We start from the raw sequence: 20848 nt of genomic DNA on the forward strand, positions 1-20848 counted from the left end.
CAGGGATGGTGCCTCAACCACCTCCCTGGGCAGCCCATTCCAATGCCAGATAACCCTTTCAGTAAAGAAATATTTCCTAATATCTAACCTGAACTTCCCCTGGCGTAACTTGAGGCCATTACCCCTTTGTCCTATCATCTGTAACTTGGGAGAAGAGACCGACCCCCGCCTCTCTACAGCCTCCTTTCAGGTAGTTGTAGAGAGCGATAAGGTCTCCCCTCAGTCTCCTCTTCCCCAGACTGAACAACCCCAGCTCCCTCAGCCTCTCCTCGTAAGACTTGTGCTCCAGACCCCTCACCAGCTTCGTTGCCCTTCTCTGGACCTGCTCCAGCACCTCAATGTCTTTCCTGTGGTAGGGGGCCCAAAACTGGACACAGTACTCGAGGTGGGGTCTCACCAGTGCCCAGTACAGGGGGACGATCACTTCTCGGGTCCTACTCACTACACCGTTCTTGATACAGGCCAGGATGCTGTTGGCCTTTTTGGCCACCTGGGCACACTGCTGGCTCATGTTCAGCCGACAGTCGACCAACACCCCCCCAGGTCCTTTTCTGCCAGGCAGCTCTCCAGCCATTCTTCCCCAAGCCTGTAGCACTGCATGGGGTTGTTGTGACCCAAGTGCAGGACCCGGCACTTGGCCTTATTGAACCTCATCCCGTTGGTCTCAGCCCATCCAGCCAGCCTGTCCAGATCCCTCTGCAAAGCCTCTCTACCCTCCAGCAGGTCGACACTCCCACCCAACTTGGTGTCATCTGCAAATTTGCTGAGGGTGCATTCGATCCCCTCATCCAGATCATTGATAAAGATGTTGAAGAGAACCGGCCCCAGTACCGAGCCCTGGGGGACACCACTCGTGACCGGTCGCCAACTGGACTTCATTCCATTCACCACCACTCTCTGGGCCCGGCCCTCCAGCCAGTTTTTAACCCAGCGGAGAGTATACCCATCTAAGCCATGAGCATCCAGTTTCTCCAGGAGAATACTGTGGGACACTGTATCAAAGGCCTTGCTAAAGTCTAGGTAGATAACATCCACAGCCTTTCCCTCATCCACCAAGCGGGTCACTTTGTCATAGAAGGAGATCAGGTTTGTCAAGCAGGACCTGCCCCTCATGAACCCGTGCTGGCTGGGCCTGATCACCTGGGCATGCTTCATGTGCTGCATAATGGCACTCAGGATGACCTGTTCCATGACCTTCCCAGGCACCGAGGTCAGACTGACAGGCCTGTAGTTTCCTGGATCATCCTTCCGACCCTTCTTGTGGATGGGCGTCACATTTGCTAGGCGCCAGTCGGCTGGGACCTCCCCAGTTTGCCACGACTGTTGGTAGATGATGGAAAGTGGCTCTGCAAGCACTTCTGCCAGCTCCCTCAGAACCCTCGGGTGAATCCCATCTGGGCCCATAGACTTGTTTATGTCGAGGTTATGGAACAAGTCCCTCACCATCTCCTTTAGAATTACGGGGGCTTCATCCTGCTCCCCACCCCTATCTGCTAGCTCAGGGGTCTGGGTACTCGGGGGACACCCTCCTCCACTGCTAAAGACTGAGGCAAAGAAGGCATTCAGTACCTCAGCCTTCTCCTCATCCTTTGTCACTATGTTACCTCCCATATCCAGGAGAGAGTGGAGGTTCTCCCGAGTCCTCCTCTTGCTATTAATATATTTATAGAAATTCTTTTTATTGTTTTTAACATCCAGGGCCAGGTTAAGTTCTAGCTGACTAGATATCAGAAAGAAATTCTTTGCTGTGAGGGTGGTGAGACACTGGAATAGGTTGCCCAGGGAAGTTGTGGATGCCCCCTCCCTGGAAGTGTTCAAGGTCAGGCTGGATGGGGCTTTGAGCAACCTGTTCTAGTGGGAGGTGTCCCTGCCCATGGCAGAGGGGTTGGAACTCGATGATCTTTAAGGTCCCTTCCAACCCAAACCATTCTATGATTCAATGACAGAGCTCTCACGAAAAAATGCAGCCATCCAGGTCTCGGGCTGCAGGGTGTGCCAGAGCCTTTTACTAGTACCTGATGGCATTAGCAAGAACAGCTGTGTGAGGTGTGATGATCTGCTCAGCTTGGTGGCAGAGCTTTGAAAGGAAGTGCAGTTCTGAGTAATGTGCTATAGGAAATCCTGCTTTAGCAGGGGAGTTGGACTAAATGATCTCTAGAAGTCCCTTCCAACTCTGAAAATTCCATGATTCCGTGACAGTTTGAGCATCAGGGAGTCTGAGAAAGAGATAGACTGGTGGGACCGTGCTCTGCTCTCCCTGAGACAGGAACAGAACAGCCACCAGAAAAACCACAAGATCAAGGGGATCCTGTATCCTTCCCCCCACCAGGCAGAAGGCAGTAGCTCAAAAGAAAGGAGTGAATGAGGCAAGTCTACGCTTGGGGGGGCAGGCGACCGCCCTCCTTGCCTTCCCAGGTGCCTCTGTACAACAGGTACGAGACTCTAGATTTGAAAGGCCAGTCAATGAATGATGTGGATGATCTACGCCAGAGATATTGCCAAAGTCAGAAAGGCCTAACCCCTGTATCATGACCACCTCCACGAGTAAAAAAAGATGGGTCATAGTTGTAGGTGACTCCCTTCTGAAGGGAACAGACAGTCTGTCGTGGTATGCTGGACAGACCCTCCTCTTAGGGAAGTCTGCTGCCTTGCTGGGGCCCAGGTTAAGGACATCACTAGGAAACTTCCTAGGCTGATACAGCTAGGGTGGTGATGAAGCCACAATGCGTAGTCCAAGGGAAATCAAGAGACTTCAGGGCCTTGGGACAGTTGGTAAGGGAATCTGGAGCACAGGTAAGTTTTTCCTCTATCCTTCCAGTTGAAGGCAGTGATATTGGAAGAAACAGATGGACCCAGTCTGTTAATACATGGCTACATGGCTGGTGTCACTGCCAGAATTTTGAGGGGTTTGATAATGGGATGGTCTACACGGCACCAGACCTGCTGGCATCAGATGGGATTCACCTTTCTCAAAGGAAGAAGAGGGTCTTTGCTCATGAGCTAGCAGGGCTGAATGACAGAGCTTTAAACTATACTTGAAGGAGAAGTGGGATAATATCAGGCTCGCCTGTGAAAAGCGGTGGGATGACACGCCAAGGTTAGAGGGACGGGGTGCTAGCAAGGGCCCTCAGTTTGTTGATGTGAGACTTGCTGGATACACTGGAGCACACCTGAAGTCTTACGGAGATGAGCCAGGGGCTCCTGAGGTAATAGGAGCCAAGAGGAAAACACCAGTGAAATACCTCAAAGGAATTAAGGGGTTGTCCTGGTTTGAGGTAAAACAGAACTAATTTTCTGTTCAGTAATTTTACTTTTTTAGCTGGGCCCTCTTCTAACTAACTAAACTCTGAAATTAACAGCATATTGTTCAGAAACTGTTCACACTCACAGTGATAAGACCTGATAATACCAAGGAATGGTGAGCAGAGAGGCCCTTGCTTATACTTATTGCTATAACAACCAAGGTCAGGTAAATTTGTTATTTGCACCATTGGAGGGTCGGAAGCGGAAAAGCGTAGAGGGGTCACACCTGTAGGGAGGAGTGGACAGGACAGGTGACCCAAATCTGACCAACAGGGTATTCCATCCCATCTGCATCATGCTCAGTATAAAAGCTGAGGGATCAAAGGGTCATCTCTCTTCCTTCAATGGCTGACGTCTGAGGAGGACCCTGTCTGTTCGTCTGCCTTCTGGATCCTGACTCCAGATCCAGAATCCAGCTCCTGTCCATCACCGAGTCCAGCCTGGGACTTTCCCCTGTGCCTGCTGGTGACGTGATCGTCATCCTGGGAGCTTGATATGGTTTTGTATATACTGTATACTTTATTTTCCTTTTTTTTTCTTTTCTTATTAGTATTTATTATTTCATTATTTATTAATATTTTCATTAGTTTATTTTTTTCTAAACTCATAAATCTCTTTTATCTCTTCCTCTCCTCTTTTCCTTAGAGGGGGGAGGGAGGGGCCATCTGTCATTCTGATTGGTCAATCCGGTCAAAACCACGACAGGGTTGTTCCTCTAAAAAGATAACACTTCTGACAGCCCAGCTGAAGTGCCTCTACACCAATGCAGGCAGCATGGGCAACAAACAGGAGGAGCTGGAAGCCGCTGTGCTGCTAAAAAGCCACGACCTAGTTGCCATTACTGAAACTTGGTGGGATGAATCCCATGACTGGTGTGTGGCTATCAATAGCTGCAGGCTGTTCAGAAGGGACAGGCAAGGAAGGAGGGGCGGAGGCGTTGCCCTCTACATCAACAAATGGCTAGAGTGTGAAGAACTGTCTCTGAAGAATAGCCACGAGCAGGTTGAAAGCCTATGGGTAAGAATTAGAGACCGAGGCAACAAAGGGAACCTTGTGGTCGGTGTCTACTACAGGCCGCCCGATCACGGGGAGCCTATTGATGAAGCCTTCTTACTCCAGCTACAGGAGGCATCACACTCACAGGCTCTCTTCCTGCTGGGGGACTTCAATCACCCCAACATCTGCTGGAAAAGTAGCATGGTGAGCTGTAGGCAATCCAGGAGACTCCTGGAGTGCATGCAGGATAACTTTTTAAGCCAGGTAATAGACAGCCCCACCAGAGGGGATGTGATACTGGACCTGATGGTCACCAAGGCAAGTGAGCTAATTGGTGATGTCAAGATTGGAGGCAGCCTGGGCTGCAGTGATCATGCACTGGTGGAGTTCACAGTCCTGAGGGATATGGGTCAGGGGAAGAGTAAAGACAGGACCCTGCATTTTAGGAAAGCAAACTTCCAGCTCTTCAAGGAGTTAGTCAATAGGACCCCTGGGAAACTGCCCTCAGGGACAAGGGAGCAGAACAGAGTTGGCAGATCTTTAAAGATGCTTTACACAGAGTGCAAGGGTTCTTGATCCCCAGGTGTAAGAAATCAGGAAAGGAAGGCAAGAGACCAGCATCGCTGAGTAGGGACCTGCTGGTCAAACTAAAGGGCAAGAAGGAAATGCACAGGCAGTGGAAGCAGGGAAGAGTATCCTGGGAAGAGTATAGGGATGCTGCCTGGTTGTGTAGGGATGGGGTCAGGAAGGCCAAGGCGTGGATGGAGCTGCACTTGGCAAGGGACACAAAGAATAAAAAGGGCTTCTACAGGTATTTCTGCCAGAAAAGGAAGGTCAAAGAAAGCATATACCCCTTGATGAGCAAGACTGGCAAACTGGTAACAACAGACAAGGAGAAGGCTGAGGTACTCAGCAACTTTTTTACCTCAGTCTTCACTGGCAACCTCTCTTTCCACAGCTCTTGAGTGGATGTACCACAAGACCGGGACTGGGGGAGCAAAGTCCCTTCTACTGAAAGAGAAGATCAGGTTCGTGAGGAACCTGAACATATGTAAGTCTATGGGACCTGATGAGATGCATCCCAGAGTCCTGAGGAAATTAGCTGATGTAGTTGCCAAACCACTCTCCATGATATTTGAAAAGTCATGGCAGTCAGGTGAAATTCCTGGTGACTGGAAAAAGGGAAACATTGCACCCATTTTTAAAAAGGGTAGAAAGGAGGACCCTGGGAACTACCAACCTGTCAGCCTCACCTCTGTGCCTGGGAAGATCATGGAACAGCTCCTCCTAGAAGCTATATTAAAGTACATGGAGGACAGGGAGTTGCTTCGAGACAGCCAGCATGGCTTTACCAAGGGCAAGTCCTGCATGACCAACCTAGTGGCCTTCTATGATGGAGTGACTACATCAGTGGACAAGGGAAGAGCTAAAGATGCCATCTATCTGGATTTGTGTAAGGCCTTTGACACAGCCCCCCCCCCAACATCCTTCTCTCTAAATTGGAGAGATATGGATTTGATGGGTGGGCTGTTTGGTGGATGAGGAATTGGTAGGATAGTCACATCCAGAGGGTAGTGGTGAACAGCTCAATGTCCAGATGGAGATTGGTGACAAGTGGTGTCCCTCAGGGATCCATATTGGGACCGGTACTGTTTAATAGCTTCATCAATGACATACACTGTGGGATTGAGTGTACCCTCAGCAAGTTTGCAGATGACACCAAACTGAGTGGTACAGCTGGCATGCCTGAGGGAAGGGATGCCACCCAGAGGGACCTGGACAAGCTCGAGAAGCCCCAGAGCTGGAAGCAGTACTCCAGGTGAGGTCTTGTGAAAGCAGAGTAGAGGGGCAGAATCACCTCCCTTGACCTGCTGGCCATGCTTCTTTTGATGCAGCCCAGGATACGATTGGCTTTCTGGGCTGCAAGCGCACATTGCTGGTTCATGTCTAATTTTTCATCCACCAGCATCCCCGAGTCCTTCCCCGCAGGGCTACTCTCAATCCCTTCATCCCCCAGTCTGTATTGATACTGGGGATTGCCCTGACCTAGATGCAGGACCTTGCACTTGGACATAATATTGCCATCCAGGTCTCTGGGTGTCTCCAGCCCCAGGAGAAGGCCCAGGACACTCCCTGAAGCCAAAGACCTGGATGATGGCACCCTTAGGAATTCTGTCTGGGTTGAGGCCTCTGATGATGCTTCTGTTCATCTGTACATGCACCAACAATACTGACAGTGAAGACCCTGAGTGTATCAAGGGTGAGGGTGAAGGGCATAGAGGCCCAGGTAGTGTTCTCAAACCTGCACATGAAGGAAAAATGCTTGAGTGTTTCATGGTGACTTAGATGTCTTGCCCTGTGCAATACTGAGGGCCTTTCATTTCCAGTTCTGTAGCCTACCTTTCACCTCTTTAACCTCTCATCTATAGCCCCCCAAGGTTGCTGTGGCAGTGCCCTTACTCTGATGTCCCAAGTGCTCTTTTCTCACAGCCTTGCACTGGCAGATTCTAAACCACTGTCTGTCATGTTGAGTTTCTTGTGGAAAGTGATTGCTTTTGACATGTGAATCACTGTTTTCTTCCTCTATCTCCTCATCCTTCACCTTGTAGCTTCCAGAGTATAATGTCATATTATGATTTCCTCATCCTTCCCTTTGTAGCTTTTAGTTTATAACTTTAGAGCCTAGTAGATAACATACTCAATAAGTTATTTACATATCCAATAACTATTACCCAATAAATACACATGTACAAAATCAAGTGTTCTCTAGTTAGCATTAATAGCAGGAATGACTAGTCTCTATTCTCTCTGCTCTCCACTCTCTCTCCTCTCTCAAAAGTTGGGAAAGAGCATCTTTGCCAACAGGTTGACCAACCTGGTAAGGGGAGCTTTAAACTACAAACATCGGGGTTGGAAGATTACAATCCACAGTTAAGTGAGGAAATGGTGAATGGGGTGGAAAGCTAAGGGTGCAGGGCAACAGATACAAGAGAGACCTCAGGAACAATAAAACAGGGTGAAAGGGTGCCCACCTCAAGCATATGTGCATAAATGCATACAGCCTGGGAAATAAGCAGGAGAAATTAGAGCTCCACATGTGTATGCAGAACTATGACATCACTGGAATAACTGAGATGTGATGGGAGAGTTTGTGCGATGGGAGCTCTGTGACAGATGGATACAGGATCTTTAGGAAACACAGGCAGGGAAGACTGGGAGAGGGGTGTCCTTTTGTGGGATAATTGCTGGAGATGACTTAGAAACTAAAGTTATATTCACATTTTAAGAAAAGGTTCAGCGTTGAAGAAACTTCCAGGGTGAAGTGCAGCTGATATGCAAGGAATGTATTCCACCGTAGTTCCCTAGGCCGCATAACCTGCAATCTTAGAGTCAGCAGATTCTAAGGTGGAAAAAAACAGCATGAAGAGTGGGGCAGTTTGAAGATACCGTAGCCAAACTGTGCATCAACACAGGGAATGGGAACTCATGGTACTATGAATACTGATAAGCTGCATAGTTGTTACCCTGAGCCAACAGTTTCTTATTTTTTGTAAAAATCATGCCCTTAAGTTGAACTTTGCTCATTATAATGTCATTATAATACCAAAACACACCTCCATCCTCAAAGCTACCCACCTCCAAGGTGCGACAATCCCTCACTGAGTCTGTGCTCTGAATTTTTGCTAGTCTATACCTTTAAACACGAAGTGAGGAAATTTTACATCAATCATAACAAAGGTATGTATGACTAGAGTCACTCAAGCTCCACCTGAAAGGTAAAATATAGTATAAAGAGGGCTTAAGAATGGAGAGATGTTAGGAAAGATACGATCCCAGACAAGTCAGGAAGATACCATCATGAACCATCACTGACTTCTGGGACCAGTCGATGGGCTGAGTCTCTCTTCCCCCCTGTAGGGATGCCTATTGGGTGAGATCATAGAATCATAGAATCATAGAATGGTTTGGGTTGGAAGGGACCTTAAAGATCATCGAGTTCCAACCCCTCTGCCATGGCCAGGGACACCTCTCACTAGACCAGGCTGCTCAAAGCCCCATCCAACCTGGTCTTGAACACTTCCAGGGAAGGGGCATCCACAACTTCCCTGGGCAAACTGTTCCAGTGCCTCACCATCCTCTCAGTAAAGAATTTCTTCCTGATATCTAGTCTAAATCTCCCCTCTTTCAGTTTAAAACCACTACCCCTCATCCTATTGCTACACTCCCTGATAAAGAGTCCCTCCCCATCTCTCCTGTAGGCCCCCTTTACGTATTGGATCTGAACACTCAGCTATACCAGGTGCTTCCTGGGAAATTTAGAAATCTCTATATAGAGTTGTTTTATGCTACTACATTACTCAAGTTGCTTTATGCTACTATATTACTTGCACGTGCTTTGCAGACAATGTATTATCACCAGCAACCCAAAAGAATCTGCAGTTCCGTTGCTTCAATAAACTGATTCACAGAATCACAGAATCACAGAATCACAGAATCTTAGTGGTTGGAAGGGACCTTTGAGATCATCGAGTCCAACCACATTAAAAAAAAAAACAAAACAAAACAAAACACAAAAACACACAAACAAACAAAAAAACACAACACAAAACCAAACAAACAACAACACCCCCCCAAAAAAAAAAAAAAAAAAAAAAAAAAAAAAAAGCAAGCAGCATCCATCAACTAAACCCCACACACAACACCCCACCACAAACCAACAATCCCGGGCACTAGAGCATGCCCTGAAGAGCCACGTCTACACGTTTCTTAAATACCTCCAGGGATGGTGACTCCACCACCTCCCTGGGCAGGCTGTTCCAGTGCTTGACCACTCTCTCAGTAAAGTAATTCTTCCTAATATCTAATCTAAACCTCCCCTGCCGCAACTTCAGACCATTTCCTCTGGTCCTGTCGTTATTCCCTTGGGAGAAGAGGCCAACCCCCGCCTCTCTACAGTTTCCTTTCAGGTAGTTGTAGAGGGCAATGAGGTCTCCCCTCAGCCTCCTCTTCTCCAAACTAAACATGCCCAGTTCCCTCAGCCTCTCCTCATAGGACTTGTTCTCCAGACCCCTCACCAGCTTGGTGGCTCTCCTCTGGACACGCTCCAGCACTTCAATGTCTTTCCTGTAGTGAGGGGCCCAAAACTGAACACAGTACTCGAGGTGAGGCCTCACCAGTGCCGAGTACAGAGGCACGATGACTTCCCTGCTCCTGCTGGCCACGCTATTCCTGATACAGGCCAGGATGCCGTTGGCCTTCTTGGCTGCCTGGGCACACTGCTGGCTCATGTTCAGCCGGCTGTCCACTAACACTCCCAGGTCCTTTTCTGCCAGGCAGCTTTCCAGCCACTCTTCCCCAAGCCTGTAGCATTGCCTGGGGTTGTTGTGGCCGAAATGCAGAACCCGGCACTTGGCCTTATTAAACCTCATCCCATTGGCCTTGGCCCATTGGTCCAACCTGTCCAGGTCCCTCTGTAGAGCCTGCCGACCCTCAAGCAGATCAACACTCCCACCTAGTTTGGTGTCATCCGCAAACTTACTGAGGGTGCACTCAATCCCCTTATCTAGATCATCAATGAAGATATTGAACAAGACTGGCCCCAAAACTGAGCCCTGAGGGACACCACTGGTGACCGGCCGCCAACCAGATTTTGCTCCATTAATCACAACTCGCTGAGCACGGCCATCCAGCCAGTTTTTTATCCAGCGGAGGGTACACTTGTCTATGCCATGATTCTCCAGTTTCTCCAGGAGAATGCCGTGAGGGACGGTGTCAAAGGCCTTACCAAAGTCCAGGTAGACAACGTCCACAGCCTTCCCCTCATCGAGAAGGCGGGTCACATGGTCATAGAAAGAGATCAAGTTGGTCAGGCAGGACCTCCCTCTCATAAACCCATGCTGGCTGGCCCTGATCCCTTGGCTGCCCTGCACATGCCTTGAGAGCTCACTCAGGATGATCCTCTCCATGATCTTTCCCGGTACCGAGGTCAGGCTGACAGGCCTGTAGTTTCCAGGATCCTCCTTCCGGCCCTTCTTGTAGATGGGCGTCACATTGGCCACCCTCCAGTCATCTGGCACCTCTCCTGTTGACCAGGATTGTTGATAAATAATGGAGAGAGGCTTGGTAAGCTCTCTTGCCAGCTCCCTGAGAACCTTTGGGTGAATGCCATCCGGCCCCATAGACTTATGCGTGTCCAGGTGCATAAGCAAATCATTAACTACTTCCTCTTGGATTACAGGGGAGTTGTTCTGTTCTCCATTCTTATCTTCCAGCCCAAGAAGCTGAACTCCCTGGGGGTAGTTGGTCTGACTATTAAAGACAGAGGTAAAGAAGGCATTAAGTATCTCAGCCTTCTCCTCATCCTTGGTTGCAAGGTTTCCCCCCGCATCCAGTAAGGGATGGACATTCTCTGTCACTCTCTTTTTGTTGATGTATTTATAGAAACTTTTTTTGTTGTCCCTTATATTAATGGCCAGGTTGAGTTCTAGCTGGGCTTTTGCCTTCCTGATTTTTTCTCTGTATGACCTAACACAATCTCTGTACTCCTCCCGAGTTGCCTGTCCCCTCTTCCAAAGGTGGTAAACCTTCCTTTTTTCCTTAAGTCCCATCAAGAGCTCTTTGTTCATCCAGGCCGGCCATTTTCCCCGCCCTTTAATTTTGCGCTTCATGGGGACAGCCTGCTCCTGGGCCTTTAGGATTTCCCTCTTGAAGAGCGTCCAGCCTTCCTGGGCTCCTTTGTCTCTCAGGACTACCTCCCACGGGACTCTCCCAACCAGGGTTCTGAACAGGTTAAAGTCTGCCCACCGGAAGTCCAAGATGGAGGTTTTGTTAATCCCCTTCCTTACCTCACTATGAATGGAAAACTTAACCATTTCATGATCACTAAGCCCAAGACTGTCTCCGACCTCCACGTCCCCAACTAGCCCTTCTTTATTTGTGAACAGTAGGTCTAGCAAGGCACCTCCCCTGGTAGGCTTACCTACCATTTGTGTCAGGAAGTTATCCTCCATACACTCGAGGAACCTCCTAGCCTGCCTGCTCTCTGCTGTGTTATATTTCCAGCAGATGTCTGGTAAGTTGAAGTCCCCAACTAGAACAAGGGCTGGCGTTTGCGAGACTGCAGCCAGCCGCTTATAGAATACCTCATCAGCCTGCTCATCCTGGTTGGGTGGTCTATAGCAGACTCCCAGCACAAAATCACCTTTGTTAGCCTTCCCTTTCACCCTTACCCATAAACACTCCACTTCTTCATCACTGGAGTCTATCTCTATAGAGTCAAACAACTCCCTAATGTACAGAGCCACACCCCCCCCCCTCCTTCCTTGCCTATTCCTTCTGAAGAGCTTATAGCCACTTATTGCAGCATTCCAGTCATGACCATCGTCCCACCACGTTTCCGTGATGGCAACTATGTCATAGTTGTCCTGCCGCACCATGGCTTCCAGCTCATCCTGTTTGTTGCCCATGCTACGTGCATTAGCGTAGATGCACTTGACCTGGGCTACTGATTTCACCCCCATCTTTGGCCCTTGACACTCAGGTTCATTACCAGCAGGCTTGGTTTTATCCCCATCCCCCTTAACTTTTGGCTTAAAGCTCTGTCCGTGAGCTTTGTTAACTCTTAGCCTAGTACCCTTTTCCCCTTCTAGGAAAGGGTTTTCCCATTGTTCTCTAGCAGTAATTTCTAAACGTCTATCACCTTTCTCTGATGAAATGTCAGAGTGTGAGTCCTCACTAATGTGGCCTCCTTCAAACCGTGGCATGCTTTCCTCAGGCTTAATCTTGACAGGCCCAGTTATCTCCCCTTCCCCCCTCATATCTAGTTTAAAGACCGGTCAATGAGCCCTGCTAACTCCTGCCCCAAAATTCTTTTCCCCCTCTGGGACAGCTGTGTCTCACCTGACAATGGCATGCCAGGTGTCTCATATAGCCACCTATGTTCGAAAAACCCAAAGCCCTGCCTGTAACACCAGTCCCGGAGCCACAAGTTGATCTGTTGCCTCTTCCTATCAATTTCTTTATTCACAGTTGCCACTGGTGGGATAGAAGAGAAGACTACTTGTGTTCCTGACCCCTTGAGCTGCTGCCCTAAGGCTCTAAAATCTCTTTTAATTGATTTCAGCCTCCTCCTACCCATTTCATCACTACCCACCTGAAATACTAACAGGGGGTAATAATCAGAGGGGTTTACTAGGTCTGGGAGTTTGTTTGTCACATCCCTGACCCGAGCCCCAGGGAGGCAACAGACTTCCCTGTGTAGCGGGTCAGGGCGGCATATTGGTCCCTCTGCCCCCCTCAACAGAGAGTCACCCTCAGAGTTCATTAATCAGGCCATGAGAGTTCTCATTGAACGCGACCAAACTCCTTAAATCTGGCCATGCTAGTTCATTGAACGTGACTAGAGCAAAAGTGCATTGCACTATTGTGCGTTTGTAATTGTGGTAGTTCAATACATTGAATGCGACCAGACTTATAGTGCCAAATTGGGCATCACTCAGAATGTAAGCCCAGCTGCCCCCAGCCCCTCTGATATCTGAGGACAAGCTGGAACACAAGGGGGTTTATTTTCTGCCAAATTCCCTTACCCTTTAACACAACACCTCTGTGTGAATGAGTAGCTCAAATGTATGGACTTCTATGGAATGGGAAATGGGATGGTTGAGAGCTTGTGGATCAGGATCAGAGGAGAGGACAGTAAGGGTGACCTCATGGCGAGACCTTGTCACAGACCAGCCAATCAGGGTGAGAAAGACAAAGGCTTCTTTAAACAATTTGAGGAAGTCTCCAGATCTCAGGCTGGGGTTCTTGAGGGAGGGCTTTAATTGCCTTGATATCTGCTGGAAGGGCAACACAGAGCAACACAAGCAATCCAGGAGGTTTCTGAAGAGTGCCAGTGGTAACTACTTGATACAGGTACTAGAGGGGCTAGCCAGTGGTGATGCTCTCCTGGTTCTGCTACTCATGAACAAGGAAGAACTACACAGGGATATGATAAAATGGCAGCTTTGGCTGTAGTGACCACGAAATCATGAAGTTTAAGATCCTGAGGGGAATGAGGAATGAAAGAAACAGAGTACAGACCCTGGACTTCAGGAGGGCAGACTTGGGCTTATTCACTTGGGAACTGGTAGGTGGGATCCTATAGAAGTCAGCTCTGAAAAGCATAGGAGCTCAGGAAAGCTGGCAGGTCTTTAAGGGCAACGTCCTCCAAGTGCTAGAAAGATCCGTTCTGATGCTCAGAAAATCAAGCAGACATATCAGGAGACTGGCTTGGCTGAACAGGGAACTCACAACTGAGCTCCAATGCATAAAGGACGCATGCAGAAGGTGGAAGCGAGGACAGACGTCAAAGGATGAGTTTTGAAACATTGCCCAAGCATGCAGGAGTGGTAACAGGAAAGCCAAAATTCACATAGAGTTGATGCTTGCAAGGGGCACCAAGGACAACAAAAAGAGCTTCTTACTGCTACATTAGTAGTAAAAGGCTGAACAAGGAAAATGTAGGACCATTGCTCAGTGGAGTGGACAAATAAAAGACTAAGGTACTCAATGTCTTCTTTGTTTCAGCCTTCACTAACAAGGTCTCCTAGGCCTTTGTGCTTAGATAAAGGATTCAAGGAGGAGAACAACCAATAGGGAGAGAGTCAGGGATTACTTGAGAGAACTTGACCCATACAAGTCCATGGGACCGGCTGGGATTCACCTGAAGATGCTGAAAGAGCAGGCTGATGTCACAGTGAGGATGCTCTCTATCATCTTTGAAAAGTCATAGAGATTGGGGGAGGTTTCCAAAAACTAGAGAAAGATGATGCACCCAATCCCCCAAAAGGCCAAAAGGACAGTCAGTCTCACATCAGTCCCTGGGAAAATCCTCTTGAACCATATTTCTGGGCACATGAAGGAGAAGGTAGTGACTGGTAAGAGTCAGCATGGATTTACCTAGGGTAAGTCATGCCTGTCCAACCTGATTGCCTCCTATGATATGACTGGATTTGTGGATGAGAGGAGAACACTGGATGTTACTTACCTTGACTTTAGCAAAGCTTTTGACACTGTCTCCCACAATATTCTTGTATCCAAGTAAGTACATTATGGTCTAGATGAGTGGAAAACCAGATGGGTAAAAAACTGCTTGGATGATCAGGCTCAAAAGGTAGTGGTTAATGGTTACTGTACCTGGAGGCTGGTAACAAGTAGAGTCTATCCTGAGACCTGTCCTGTTTAACACCTTTGTCAATGACCTGGAGGAGGCAACGGAGTGCACTCTCAGCAAGTTTTCAGATGACACCAAGCTGGGGTGGGGTGGAGTTGGGTTCCAGTTGACATACTCTAGGGCAGGGCTGCCATCCAGAGGGACCTAGACAGGCTGGAAGAACAGGCCAACAGGAACCTTATGAAATTCAACAAGGACAAGTGCCAAGTCCTGCACCTGGGAAGGAAGAACACCTTATAATGATACAGGCTGGGGATTGACTGGCTGGGGAGCGGCTCTGCTGAAAAGGATCTGGAGTAGATGACTGTCGTGGTTTAACCCCAGCTGGCAACTAAGCACCACACAGCCACTCGCTCACTCTCCCCCAGTGGGATGGGAGAGAGAATCAGAAGAGTAAAAGTGAGAAAACGTGTGCATTGAGATAAAGACAGTTTAATAAGTAAAGCAAAAGCCATGCACACAAGCAAAGCAAAGCAAAACAAGGAATTCATTCACTGCTTCCCATTGGCAGGCAGGTGTTCAGTCATCTCCAGGAAAGCAGGGCTCCATCACGCATAACGGTTTCTTGGGATGACAAAATGCCCTAACTCCGAATGTCCCCTCTTCCTTCTTCTTCCCCCAGCTTTTTAGTGCTGAGCACGATGTCATATGGTACGGAATATCCCTTTGGTCAGCTGGGGTCAGCTGTCCCAGCTGTGTCCCCTCACAGCTTCTTGTGCACCCCCAGCCTACTTGTTGGCAGGGCAGTGTGAGAAGCAGGAAAGGCCTTGATTCTGTGTAAGCACTGCACAGCAGTAACTAAAACATCCCTGTATTATTAACACTGTTTTCAGCAAAAATCCAAAACGTAGTCCCATACAAGCTACTACGGAGAAAATTAATTCTATCCCAGCCAAAACCAGCACAGCAACAAGCTGAACATGAACAAGCAGTGTGCCCTGGAAGCAAAGGCAGCCAACAGTATCCTGGGCTGGATTAACAGGAGCATAGGCAGTAGACCGAAGGAAGGGATCATCCCCCTCTAATCAGCAGTCCTCGGACCACATCCAGAAGACTGCATCGGGATTTGGGTCCCCCAATAAAGAAAAATCATTGATGAACTGGAGTAATTTCAGCAGAGGGCCACCGAGATGGTCACAGGGCTGGAGCACATGCCCTGTGAAGAGAAGCTGAGGGAACTGGTCTTGTTCAGCCTGGAGAAGAGAAGGCTTCAGTAGCTTCCCAATACATATGAAGAATTTACTAAGAAGATGGAGACAAGCTCTTCAGTGGTGCATGGCAGGAGGATGAGAGAGACAATGGGCAAAATTTGAAAGAAGAGAGGTTCAGACTGGATACGAGGAAAAAAATTTTCACCACAAGGATAGCCAAACAGTGGAACAGGTTGCCCACAGAGTTTGGGCAGTCTCCATCCCTAGAGGTCTTCAAGACTGGATCAAGCTCTGAGCTTAACTGACCCTGCTTTGAGCAGGAATTTGCCCTAGAGACTTCCGGCAGTCCCTTCCAACCTGAATAATTCTATGGTTCTAAGGAACCTGATCACTTAATTCAAAGTTTTTTTCTATAATCAGGTTTCCTGTTGGCAGATGATATCTCCTCACCAACAACAAAGAGGAGTCAGAAAAGTTAATACAATGAAATTCTTCTTCTCAATCATAAGCTTCCTTTTACTTAGGACATTTTTTCCTTCAAGTCAGAGGACTTTTTCCAGCTGTATTCTAAACTATCAAATTTAGAGCCTAAACTAACATTTTTAAATTCATAAAGAGAAGAAAATGTAATGTTAAAACACCCCTGCCCTACCAAACAAAAATGAAAGCCGTCAATGGGGAGGGGGGGGGAAGAGATTAGGAGAAAGGAAAGGAATGTACACTTCTGAAAGAATGAGGATTCCTTATTACTTGGGAGACACCCCTTATATCAGGAAACTGGTGTGTGGAAGAAGGCCCTTAAAGTCTTCATGTAGTTAAGGTGCCAGAAAAAAAGCATCTCAGCATAAACACTGAAGCGCTCTCCCATTCGGTAAGTTAGTGAGTTACCTTGTTTTGTGAAACAATTGAGATAAAGTCAGCTGGCAGCTGGAAATTGCTCTGTGAAGACTACTAAGCTTATACTTATTAGAATGTTTCAGTAAAATCTGTACTTTTGTTGGAATGTGGAATGGGAAGTAAGGGAAGAATGCTAGTTGCTAAATATCCCTGCATATAATAGGGAAATCTAAGGAGGCAGCTTTCATTTGTTCTGATGACGTGGCAGAGAGAAACAATAATTTGGTTTCTGTACTAAACATACACCCAGCTAAGCTAGCTTTTACTGCCTTGGGTAAAAAGTCCTTTAATTGGGATTTACAAATAACTGGATATCTACTTCTTTGAATTTCCCGTCACAGGATTTAAAGGAATTATATACTGTATTTCATTACATTGAATATTTATCTCAAATGTTGCTAATTTTTCTCTTTGACTTTATTTTGACCTCAATAACTGTATAGCTCAACCTTTAGTTTGTTATTAGCATTATTATAGCCTTTAGAATTCCTAAATGTAGGCAACCCATCCTGTTTTGTTGGATGCTGTTCAATTACATAAGAAAAAGACTGTCCCTGCCCCAAAATTCTTACAACAGAATTCTAAGATAAGCCATGACAATGGAGGAAGTATATAGGGAGTCCTTCCCCTTGTCAACATTATGCAGAGGTCTCTATACATAAGCAGCCAACTTGTATTCAAGAGTTTTGTAAGCATCATGGATTTTCTTTTTAAAAGAGATTTTAAGTAGAACAGAGGAGTGTTTCAATAAGTACAAGAAGCTCAAGTGTGAGGGGAAGTGTGAGAGAAAGCACAGAGATGCTTAATAGTTTACTGCTAGAAAGATTTTTCTTGATTTTTTTTTTTCCTCCTGGCTTATTAGCTGCAATAAAGAGTGCAAATTTGCTTTTGAGGAAGCAACTCAGTCTAGAGCCACTAAGACTTTTGGGTGGGTGTCTCCTGATCGCCCTTTGGTCTAGATTAACCCTTTGGACTTTCATAAAGTAGATATGAAACATTTACTAGTACTGAAAACTTAAGTTGAAGATGTAAACAGTTTTAAGCATTTATATACTAAATGCATGAAAAAATGAATCTTCATGGCCTATTCCCTTTCTAATGAACCTGTCCCACTATACTTGCCCCAAAACCAAAGATTTGAAAAAACAAAAAAGCCCCCCCCGAATTCAAGGGTTCAAATGGCTAAAATAAAACTCATTCTAAAACTGCCGATCCTGAAAATGCTCCTCTAATCCAAAGGAATAACTCCAAAGATTTTTTAATATTTAAATCTTTACATTTTTAAGAGCCTAATTTTGCATTTAGTTTTCCCATCCTTAATATGACTAAGTGGTTCAATGCTAGCATATACACAATCAAAATAAAGGAACTTGGCTGCTTCTGCCTAACTAACTCATTCCCTTCAAAAGCTCAACCCACAACATAGGCATTTCTAATGCCTAATGGACTAGGGCTCCATATGCTTTCTACAATGGCAACCAATTCTGTCTTTAAAAAATACCTCAATTACTGGAAGAGGGAGTGGTATCCCTCTTAGTGCAGTAGTTACCTGGGCGGTAGAGATATAGATCTGAAGTGACTTGAGCCTGCTATGTTTAAAATTAAAAGTAGGAGCTCTGACCAGAAGTGCTTGCCTTCTGGAAAAGGTCCAAGGCTAGGGACCCTAAATGGAAAGAGATCATTTCTTGCAGCTCTTATTGGAATGCCTGAATTTAAAACACTCCACTCTTCCCAGCTTTTCTGCTGGTTAAAAGCCACAGTAAACTGAACGTTGCTGACCTTTTAGGCAGCTCCTACTCATCATGCTCAGTTTTGGTAACCCATTTTGAAGCAATAAACTTTTCAATGCACTCTAAAGAGAACCTATAGATCACAGGATGATCTGGAGTCCACTTCTGCAGTTATGTGCCTACAAAATAAGGTATTACCAATCTAAATCCTTTATTGCATATTGCCCAAGTTATCCCTGTACAAGCATAGATCAAACTGTAGCTGCAAAAAGGAAAACATGTATCCTGCCATTTGAAGCCACACACTGAAAAGCTTGTTTATATAAAAATTGTAGCAAATTAGGTACTCAGTTCAGAAAGCAAATATTTTATACTGGTGCAGCTCCTCTGGTGTGAAAATGCCTTGTTTTTGAATTAATTTTATATTGTTTTAGTTTACATTTGCTCCTTATTCAAATTAAGGAAATAAATGTATGGAAAAATAGGAGTATCTACACAGGAAGGTTGCACAAATTTAAGTAAATCAGAAACCTGAGATCAAACAGTACAAGTTCCCCACATAGCTGAAGCCTGATACAGCATTGCTATTAAGAGATAGCTGAAGATGAGCTGTTTCTCAAGTTCTTTCTCAATAAAGATGATGATTTTCAGTTGGAAAGTCAACAAAATACAAATCTCACAACTTTGGTTTGGAATAAAAATTAGTTATATTTCTTCCTGAGGTTCAGTTGTCTAACGTGAAATGTATATATATGTTCAAAATTGGGTTTTAAGGACAAAAAAGCTTCAGTCATTTATGAACAACCTACTAGTGCTCAGTATTTCTACAGTTTTTCCTTTGAAAAGTCAAGTGTTGCCTTTGAAAAGTTCATCAGGCAAACCCTAAATGTTTTGGGAGTATTCTTAAGTGTCATGGTGAGAACTTGTATTGACAAAACTATACCCATGCATATATCCATTAAGCTAAAGAAAACCACTTTTGAAACCTGCAGTACTGAAATACATCTACCAAACAGGACAGTAGCATTTCTAAGCAGACATGATATGCCCATCTTTTAAATTACATTTTGACAAGTTTCAATCAACCAGATCCTTTAAAAAGCCCTTTATGTAGAGGAAAACTTAGAAGATCAGGCCCTAAATGGAATTATTTTATTTATAAATAAATAAATAACTACAATTGAAAATTACACAGGATTAAGTTTCCAGAAATTATTTGTCAAAACCAAAAAAAGGCTGAGCTCACCTGTCTTTGTAGTTTATCACAGTATCGATAATGGCATTCATCTGTTTTGTCAATTTAGGTGGGTTGGGTGACAACTTCTCTGCAGGAGGTCTGCCTCTTCTTTTCTTTGCTTTCTCCCCATCCTCTTTCCCAGAATCCTTATCCAAATTACTTCGTCTCTTCCGTTTTTTAAGCCGGATTTCCTCTTCCATTTCTTCCAAATTGCCGTCTTCGATTGCCTGACAACCATGGATTCCAAAAACCCCAAAAAACCCAGAAGAGAAATATGCAAAGACAATTAACAAGTATTAAAAAAACCCCAAGAAAAACACAATGCAACAGGTTATAGATAATTCAACATTAAATGCTTAGTCTATTTTATAAAAAAGATTTCAAAAGGAAACTCGGTTACTGACAAACAATAAGACACTAAAATTAAATTAGTTATATAAAGAACCCTACCACCTAAATACATATTCATCTGATCCTGAATTTCATATATATGAGGGCTTGCATCAATTTGTTCACTTTAGTAGCAATCCTAGATAATGTAGTTCAAAATACTCTGATGTGCTTGTTTACAGACAGGATAGTCCACACCATGCTCAGCTTCCAATGAAAGTAACATACTAGACTCAACTTCTCTTTCAAAGAATTTAAGTGACCTAACAGTTAAAACCATATCTAAAATGTATAATCTTAATTTAGAATAGCAATCAACAAAGAGGCAGAAGCACTGACAATAGTGTTTTACAGCAAAGAGCACTCATCATAGAATGAAAAAAGAAAAACCCACGCATAGCCACAAAAAAAATTAAGTTTTGACTACCCGCAAATGTGTGCTTTTAACCAGAGCCAGCAGCACCAGGCAAACAGATAAAATCTCTATGAAAACAAACCAGGCATAAAGGGAACCTGTTCACACACTAACAGATCCAGGTGAAAAAACAAGCAGCTGAACTTTTTTCTTTGGGGGGAAAAATCCCATAAAAATCTTAAAAGTAAGCTTTCTGATTAATGCTTTCTGGAACACAACTGATGTTGATATTTGTCCCTCCTCCCTCTCAATATTGCCTTGAATAAATGCAAATAGTAATCAATCATTTCTCATAGCTGAAAGAGCTATAATTATAAGGCAAGTACCATCATTTCTCTACAGAACCAAACATGACTAATATGTATGATCATATGAGAAAAACAATTAATATAAAAAGAGTGATAACAGTCCAGACATAATTTATTTAATTTGCATACAGTGTCTTTTGAAAAACATTTTATGAACTAAACTTGGTTCACTATACAAAAAAACCTGGCATGTTAAAACCATTAGTGG

General features: G+C 45.5%; 1 protein-coding gene across 2 annotated transcripts in view; it reads right to left on the bottom strand.

Moving 5' to 3' along the window:
* Positions 1–20848, bottom strand: part of LOC141476648 (probable global transcription activator SNF2L2) — a 217972-nt gene that overhangs the window by 14148 nt on the left and 182976 nt on the right. For both annotated transcript variants that reach the window (XM_074165433.1, XM_074165434.1), the window contains one exon: positions 19537–19754. In XM_074165433.1, coding sequence (XP_074021534.1) covers positions 19537–19754 — 218 coding nt within the window. The remainder of the gene's footprint in view (positions 1–19536; positions 19755–20848) is intronic.

Source organism: Numenius arquata, chromosome W (genome assembly GCF_964106895.1).
Source record: "Numenius arquata chromosome W, bNumArq3.hap1.1, whole genome shotgun sequence".
Classification (NCBI taxonomy): domain Eukaryota; kingdom Metazoa; phylum Chordata; class Aves; order Charadriiformes; family Scolopacidae; genus Numenius; species Numenius arquata.